The following is a 9137-nucleotide window of genomic DNA, read 5'->3' as shown; positions in this document are numbered from 1 at the left end:
AGAGAGAGAGAGAGAGAGAGAGAGAGAGAGAGAGAGAGAGTGTGTGTGTGTGTGTGTGTGAGAGAGAGAGAGAGCTACTGAGTCACAGTGTTGTAGGCACGTTGCTGACCAGTGTGAGCGTTCCCACAGTTCACATACAATTATGTTATATTGCCATTGTCCGTGTTAGGGTGGTAGCGACATGCATTTAACTATATAGGAATGCCGAGCTAGCATCAGCCATAAACCACCGACGAATCCATAAAAATACGTCTATTACTGCCCCCCAACATCCCAAGGTCCGCATTGGAAAGAAAGATGATATTCATTGACGATTCACATATCCTCTCGGTCATCATCGGGTATCTTCGTACGTCATCGCATAACAGCGCATGTATCCTCGTGTTGACTCGTACGTCATCGTAGCAGCTCGGATAATCTCGCCAGTTATAATCGCCGCGTTCGTCTGTGTATGTTTCCGTCAGCGCCGAACACAAAGGTAAAAACAACAAGCATGTGTTTCTTGTATTTCGCGACAAATTGCTCCGATTACAGACAATGTACTGTAAGGGTGCCTGCCAACAAAGAGCGCTATTCTCTGCATTAGGCGCGCTCCTGTTGATTTTACTCTATCATCTCTCACTGCCTAAACCCCAGAGCTGACGGTTTAAAATGGCCAACTGCAACTGTGGAAACATTGTATGCTCAGCATGCACGCACGCACACACACACACACACGCGCGCGCGCGCGCGAGCCCGCACACACACACACAACACACACACACACGCGCGCGCACACACACACACGCGCGCGCGCACGCGAGCCCGCACACACACACACAACACACACACACACGCGCGCGCACACACACACACGCACGCACCACAGCACACACATACACGACAACACCACACACCACAAAACCACACAACACGCACTGTCGCACCATGACTACACACACACACCAACACCAACCGACGCAACACGACACACACAACCTTACAGCACTAAGCGCCAGACTCTTCAACGCGCTCGCATGTCATTAAGCAATCAGCGCGCCTCAACCCGTACCCGCGACGCACGCAGCGGCGCGCTTCACCCGCACGTACGCAACGCACGCCGCAGCCCGGCGAAGCAGGCACGCACGCGACGCACTGCACACACAGCTGGTCAGACAGACGCCATATATAACGGCTACCGGAGGCAGTAGAACGTCAACGCCGACAACACGCTTGTGCGCATGCGTGCATAACTCGTTTCTCTTGCTCAGCCACCCTCCGCCTCCCAAGAAGAGAAGGAAGAGAGAGCTCGCGCGAGAGGTGGAGAGCGAGTGAGTCAGAGAAGCGAGAGAGGGGCAGGGGGGAGAGACAGGAAAAAAGAGAGAGTGAGACAGGGAAGAGAACGAGCGAGAGAGAGATTGAGCGGGAGAGAGAGAGAGAAAGAAAGCAAGTGAGAGAGCGAGAAGAGTAGGAGGAAGAGAAAGAGAGAAAGAGAGAGAAAAATGCGAGAGAGAGAGACCGAGAGGAAAGCGAGCGAGAGAGAGAGATTGAGAGAGAAAGAGAGCAAGTGAGAGAGAGAGGGAGAAAGGACGACAGAGAGAGAGAGAGAAGAGAGAGAGAGAGAAAGAGAAGCGAGAGAGGGGGGGGGAGAGATATGCAGGTTAAGCTAATAGTTTGGCAGCATGCTGTGATGATACATTCCTGCATGCAGATCCTGGCTATTGTCACCAGTAGTTGTCAAGAAGCTATAACCACGCACACACACACGCGCACACACACACGCACACACACACAACACACACACACCCACACCACACAGCACACACACACTCACGCATACCACACACACAAACCCCGCACACTACAACACACACACACACAGTCGCACACACACGCCACAGCACATGCACACACGCACATGGGCGCACACACACACAACAGCACACACACACACACACACACACACACACACACACACACACACACACACACACACATACTCACGCAGAGAGAGCAGAGAACGAGAGAAAAAAAAGAGAGATCCCTCTTCTTCTCTTCCTCTTCCCCTCCCTCCCTGCTCCCTCTCCGCCCGCTGCCCCGCAAGGATTAGGCCTGCTGAGGATTAAGACTTTACGCTGTCAACTCCATTTCCCTTGAACTAGTTAAAGGCGCGAAAGCATAACGAAATAATTGACACGCAAAAGTTTACAGTCACCCCTCGTCCTGTGTGTAGGGGCCGTGGAGAGTGACACACACACACACACACACACACACACACACACACACACACACACACACACACANTAGCAACAGTAGCAGCAGTAGCACCACCACCACCAATAACAGTAACAGCATCATCATCAGCAGCAGCAGCAGCAGCATCATCATCAGCAGCATCATCAGCAGCAGCACCAGCAGCAGCAGCGGAGTCTCTCTAAGCGCTGCCGCTATATATGTTTTTGCTGCGTGTTGAAACTGTTGCACAACATTAGCACCACATGTTTATTTTGTAAGCAGACCTCCGCTGACAGAGATGCCGCCGCAAGCATCCACGGACGCGTGCATTCCGCTCGGAGAGGGGTGGAGGAGGGCGGCAGGGGGAAGGTCCCTGCCCCACCCGCGGACAGCGCAACCCCCACCCCCTCAGGCGCGTCGCTGAAACACCACAGAGCCCTCCCTAAAACCCCCCACGAAACCCACACCCAAACACGCCCAGTTGCAGGCGCTTTACCACACTTCCTCCCAATTCGTGCCCAACCCCCAGCACCCTCCTCCCCCCACGCGTGAAAGTGCTGGATCCCGACCACTCAGACACGATAGACTGTCGGCAGTGTGGTATCAATTAGGGACTTAAGATGGAATGGTCCGTTTTTGCGACGCTTTCTTGGACGTTTGTATGTAGCGGTAGATTTATCTCACTGTCCGCGTCCCGCCGCCATCCAACAGCCAGCATCTTCAAGCTTCTCATCTCACATACTTCGCGTTTTCTCTTTCTGTCTCATCTCTCTATCTATCTCATCTATCTATCGTATCTATCTAAGTCTATCTAATCTATCTATATCTATCTACCCTATCTCTTCTATGCTGTATCCGTTCGTCGGTCCGGATCTATCCCTCCATTCATCCATGTCCATCCATCCATCCATGCCATCCATCCATCCTATCCAGTCCATCCTTCCATATCCAATCCACTCCAACCATCCATCCATCCATCCATTCCATCCAATCCATCCATCTATCCATCCATCCATCCATTCCATCCATCATGGTCCTTCCATCTTATTCAATTCCATCCATCCATCCATCCATCCATCCATCCATCCATCCACTCCATCCACTCCATCCATCCATCTATCCAACCGGCCCGTCGCCGCTGTCTTGTTCCGTTGCCGTTCCGTCCGTCCGTTCGTCCGTACCGTCATCCATCAGCCCAGCTGTTCGCTTCCGGCTCTCGTCGGTCCGTCCGTGCCTGGCCCGTCGCTATGTCCCGTCCATCCATGCAACTCCCGTGGGGATTCGCGTAGCTTGTGTGCCCTGATAAGAGTCATGAGAACCCGCCTTGGTCGCGTACCTGGTTCGACCGCATCTCGTACTGTAATCCCAAACAATTTGGCTCTCCGTCCGCGCCGCCGCCAGGAGCTGCGACTCAACGCTGGCATTTCCTCACGCTCCCTCTTCCAATAAAACCCTGTAGCGATCATCATATCTAGTTATTCATGTAGCGGCGCGCCGGCAATTATGAGGAATGGATTGGTTCGGCTCCAATAATCAAGCCCACGCGTGACCGCCCTGGCGAGAAATATCACGCCCGCTGAGCGTTCACGCGTCACCGCGAGGTGTCCGGGCCAGTGAACAGATTAATGTTGCTTTAGTCGCGGCGCACGCTGCGAATTGTTCGCCGCTCGGCAGCCACATAGGTGGTATTTATTGCCGTCAACTCGGTTCCACCCGCCCAACGAATTCTCTCCCTCACGTTTGTTATGATGCTATTATACGAGGATGGTGCTGAGCAGCGAACCCCGCACGGGCGAAGAGCATTCGGGTGATGTGCGATCTGGTGGGCCGGGATCACGGGTACAAGTGGGGCGGCCTCGTTGCTAGCTATCAGGCGGCAGTGGGCAAGAGACCGGGGCCGCGTGCTTTCCCGAGGCGAGCGCGAAGAAGTTGGAGGGTTCGTGACTCAGTTGGATGGCAGAGATTATGCGTAGATAAATAAGGGGTAGTACTCTTGTTCTCTCCTCCGCTCTCTCTCTCTTCTCTTCTCTGCTCTCTCTCTCTCTTGTGCTTTCGCTCATATATATATATACTATATACTAGAGAGAGAGAGACGGAGAGAGAGAGAGAGAGGCAGCAGTAGCAGAATAGATAATGAGAGGAAACCGATGACGGATGAACTCATTATGAGAGAGAGACTGAACCGGAGGCAGCAGCGGCGAGAGGGAGAGATGAGAAAGAAGAAGCGACGTATGAGAGGAGACGGCAGGCGACACCGAGAGACTGATCGAGAAGAGATGAGCAGCGAGAGGGAGACGAGCGAGAGGAGGCAGATCGACGAGAGAGGAGAGAGAGAGATAGAGAAAGACCTCGAGCACGAGGCAGCGAGGAGAGAGACCGAGCGAGCCGAGAGAGAAAAGCAGAACCGGAACGAGAGAGCGAGAGCGACGAGAGACGACGACTGAGAGACTAGAGACGATGAGAGGAGTGTGGCGACTGGAGGAGAGAGAGAAAAGAGAAGGAAGAAAGAATCGTTAGGCGCGACGAGCGCTCAATAATAAACATTTGCTATTTGTGTCCTACTTCCTAGTGACTTTATATCACGCTGACATGACGGATGTGTGGACCATTAGAGACCATCCCGTGATCGGCAGTGATACAGCCGCGTTGTTAGGCCGTGGTGCCCTAGCTGGGCGCGGGATACTTCCAACTAACATCTTAACGCTGGCGCAGACAGAGATAATGGACGCCGCGAAAGAGAGATAGACGAGAGAGAGAGAGAGTAAGAGATGATGGCGCGCTGCGCGAGAGACAGAGAGATCTCCCGTGGATAAGAAAGCAGAGAGGAAAGGATCGAGACGAGAGCACTTAGTAGATGAGCGCCCCGCAGAGAGAGCGAGAGACGCACGTAGAGAGAGAGCAGCATAGAGTTGAGAGAGAGAGACGAGGAGACGAGAAAGAGAGAGAGAGATGATGCGCATGCGAGAGAGCAGAGAGAGAGAGAGAAAGAAGAGAGAGAGAGAGAAAGAGAGAGAGAGAGAGAGACGAGAGAGAGGAGAGCAGAGATAGATGAGAGATGAGAAGAAGTTGGAGTGAGTGAGTAGAGAGACGAGAGCGATCGTAGAGAGACGCAGAGCAGAGAGAGAGAGAGAGGAGAGAGGGAGAGAGGAGAGAGTGGAGAAGAGAGAATCACTTCATATCAGCAGCAGCAGCATCAGCAGGATTCAAGCACCAGCCAGCATCAGTCACCACCACCACCTCAGCCAGCAGCAGCAGCACTTCGCCTCGATTGTTTACCCTCTTTTATCGCCGTTGTTTTTTTTATCTCCGCGCGCTCTCGACAGCATCCGCATACGGTCGGCCATGGCTTACTCATTCAACTTCATTCCCACACCTGAAAGCCATCAGCGGAGATCCTGCCAGTATATATATTATTATATATTATTATATATAATATATATCCGATAATTGATGCCACGCTGCGACCCGCCTCCCACTCATAAATATCTACGCTGCTCACGATAAGTCACACTAGTTCTGTATCGCCTCCGTCAGATATTCGCGTAACGACTATAACACGGCGCGGCTGCTTAGTGTATTTGCTCGCGCGGCTTAGCGTATTGCTTTTGTTAGAGGCACTGTGAATTACTTTTATACGCAGTGTGGTTGCGTTCGCTACCGTTAGTGCATTCCAATGCTCGTTGCTGCTTTTAGCGGAAAGCGCCTCGACATGGTCAAAGAAACATCGCTTTCGTGGCATCAGTGTGTGTGATGTCGATGCGATGTGTGTGGTGTGTGGCTGTGTGTGTGCTGTTTGACTGCGTCGCGGCATCTTCCCCTGTTACATTACATGGGCGCCAGTTGCGTAGCTTTGTGCTCGTTTGGTGTGGTCGAACGATGTCCGTCCAGGCGGAACCCACTGGTTCTTGTGGTGCTCTGTGTCTCGGTGGTTACCCTCTGTCGACTTGTCTCTCGTGTGTGTGTCGACTTGTGCGCGGCTGGCTGGCCTTAGCGTCCTCATGATTGTGTCGCTGATTCTGTGCCTCTTCCCTTTGGCATCTATATACTGTTCGTTGTATTCGGCGTGGGGTGCGTTTCCCCTCATTAGCGCTGTCTTCTTATCCACTGTACGCGTTATGGGAGATGGCACCGATAGTCCGTATGGCTGAGTACAGCAGCTACGCTTTCTCTTACTCCTTTCAGCTTCGGCGTCTCTCTTCACCTCTCCTCTCCTTTGACTCTCTCTCTCTTCGTTCTGCTCTCCGTCTTCTCTCTCTCCTCTCTCTTCTCTCTCTCCTCTCTCTCGCTCTTCGCTCTCGCTCTTCTGCTCTCGCTCTCGCGCTGTCCTCTGCCTCGTGCTTCCTCTCTTCACGTCTTCTCTCTGTCTCTTGTCTCTCCGTCTCTCTCTCTCGCCTCGCTTCTCGTTCTCTCTCTCTCTCGTCTCTCTCTCTCTCTCTCTCTCTCCTCTCTCGCTCTCCTTTCTCTCTCTCTCTCTCTCTCTCTCTCTCTCCGCGCTCTCTCCCGTCTCTCCTCCCTCCTCTTCTCTCACCTCGCTCTTCTCTCTCTCTCTCCTCTCTCCTCTCTCTTATCTCCTCTTCTCTCTCCTGCCTCTCTCCTCTCTTCCTCTACTCCTCTCTCTCCCTCTCCTCTCCTCTCTTCCTCTCTCCTCTCTCCTTCATCTATCCTCTCTCCTCTCCCTCTCACCTCTCTCCTCTCTCCTTCTCCTTGCTGTGTCTCTGCTCATATCGAGAAAAGATATGAGGAATACCGTACATAACCAATTTAGAGCTTTTATGCAAATAAAGGCATTTAGTAAAGATGAAGACACTTAACCTCTTCTTAAAGACCCGCTTATAAGAGGTATTCATATTCATAAAGACATTTACCAATACAGATATCTAGCACGATTTTAAATCTCCCACACGCGGAGCAGGAGATTTACTGTTTAGAGAGTATACTTGACGTCGGCGCAGAGCGGATGATGGGCGTGTGAGGCCGGTGTGGTTGCCATTGCAAAACACGCTGTGCGTTGTCTGCACCTGTCATTGATGTTCAACCCCATGCGCGAGCTGTGTCAAACACGCGTGAATTTAATCGAGCTCTTTGAGACCACAGTCCTTGCTCGTGCATGAATGATTGCGCCTTTGTGTTGTAAAAGCAACATATATATATATATATATATATATATATATACATATAAGAATTAACTCGTTTGTCATGTCTAGTCAATTAGTTACATCGCAAAAGAAGTATCGGCGCCGGGATGCTTGCAAAATTCACTGTCTGTGTGCTAGTGACCTAATACGCTATTATATTCTCGCAATATTTAATTCTTAGACAGGTTTATGTTTCAATGAGTATAAGCCAAATTTCATTAATTGTTGACATCTTGCCTAGCAGTTGCCTCGAGGCTAGTCCCGCATCAGAAACTTAATAGGAAGCCATTGTTGCGGATGAGCGGATGAAGTGTGTGTGCGTGTATACACTCATACACTCATCTACTACACACAAGCTTCTGTGTTTCGTGTACGCGTGTGTGCGTGCGTGTCCGTACAATGAAACGTATACACAGCTATTTCTGAAAATCCTATCCTCACGCCTCCTTTGTTCCACGTGTCCTCTGTTTATTACTTGGTTGGTGTGACCTGTCTAGTTCACGCCGTCGTACATGCAGGTCTCGCACTCCCTCACTGTAGTGTACCAGTCCCCTTCCCCGCCTCCACTCTCGCACCCCACCACGCTCGCACCTCCCCGCCCCCGCCCCGTCCTCCTCCCCCGTGGCCGGGGTAACGGCAGTGTCATCCGTACGTCCACCCCCTCCCCTGCTTCCGTTCCCTCCCCCGCGCCGCTCCTGTCCGTCACCTCGCCCGCCTCCTCCTCCGCTCCCGTCCCCTTCCCCCGCCTCCGCTTCCGTCCACCACCCCGTACCCCGTCCAGCACCTCCTCCTGCCCGCCGCCTCCCCCGTGGCCGGAGTAACGGCAGTGTCATGCGTACGTCCACCCCGCTCGTCATTATAACGTGCTTCCTGAATAAGCTAACCGCTACGGCAGCGGGCCGTCAACAATACCTGCTCACGGCAACAACCCCCGCACGCACGCACGCACGCACGCACGCACGCACGCACGCACGCACGCACGCATGCACGCATGCACGCACGCACACAATAGCCGCCTGTCGGCCAGTGGTTCGTAGCACTGCTGTGTTAACGCTCCCGCCTGTCCGCCGCACCCGGATGCCCACACAGCGTGGGGTTTAACGTGAGAGAGAAAGAGAGAAAGAGCGAGAGAGGAAAGAGAGAGGGGGAGGTTAGGAGGGAAGGATAGGGAGAGGAGAGAGGGGGAGCTTAGGAGGGAAGGAGAGAGAGAGGGGGGAGAGAGAGGAAAGAGAGAGCGGTCAGGAAGGAGGCAAGATGAGAAAAAGAGAAAGAGGAAAGAAACAGGGAAGTAGGGGAAGGAGAGAGAGAGAGAGAGAGAGAGTAGAGGAGAGAGGAGAGAGGGGAGGTTAGTTGAGAGAAACGGTGAGAGAAAGAGACAGAGGAATACAGCGACAGAGAGCTCATGCGAAAGACAAGGCGATCACGGGCGTTCCTATAACCCAATTTCCACATCGATTTCTATGGGCGTATGCACGCGTGCATGCGTGCATGTGCTCGCGCGTGCACGCGTGTGCATGCGTTCGTGCGTGTATGTTTGAAGATGGGGTGTATGCGTGCACGAGCGTGTCCGTATGCAGGTGTATATATGCGTTCTTGCATCCGACTAAATCATGACGATAACTTTTGCAGACCAGAACGAATGCGCAGAAGCCGCCGGAGACAACCTGTGCGCCGAAAAGGCAAACTGCGTCAACGTTCCCGGAAGCTACTACTGCGCATGCTCAGACGGTTACCAGGGCGACGGCTACGAGAAATGCAACGGTACGTAGTAACAGCAACGTATAGCAC

General features: G+C 52.8%; 1 protein-coding gene across 1 annotated transcript in view; it reads left to right on the top strand.

Moving 5' to 3' along the window:
• Nucleotides 1-9110, top strand: part of LOC106812173 (fibulin-1-like) — a gene marked incomplete at its 3' end in the record, with an annotated part of 52266 nt that extends 43156 nt beyond the window's left edge. The window contains 1 exon segment of the mRNA XM_014815992.1: nucleotides 8979-9110. Coding sequence (XP_014671478.1) covers nucleotides 8979-9110 — 132 coding nt within the window.
• Nucleotides 9111-9137: the final 27 nt, after the last annotated feature.

This window comes from Priapulus caudatus, unplaced genomic scaffold (genome assembly GCF_000485595.1).
Source record: "Priapulus caudatus unplaced genomic scaffold, Priapulus_caudatus-5.0.1 Scaffold616, whole genome shotgun sequence".
NCBI classification, from domain to species: domain Eukaryota; kingdom Metazoa; phylum Priapulida; class Priapulimorpha; order Priapulimorphida; family Priapulidae; genus Priapulus; species Priapulus caudatus.
The sequence above is the reverse complement of the archived record's forward strand: the minus strand, read 5'-3'. Positions and strand labels throughout refer to the sequence as shown.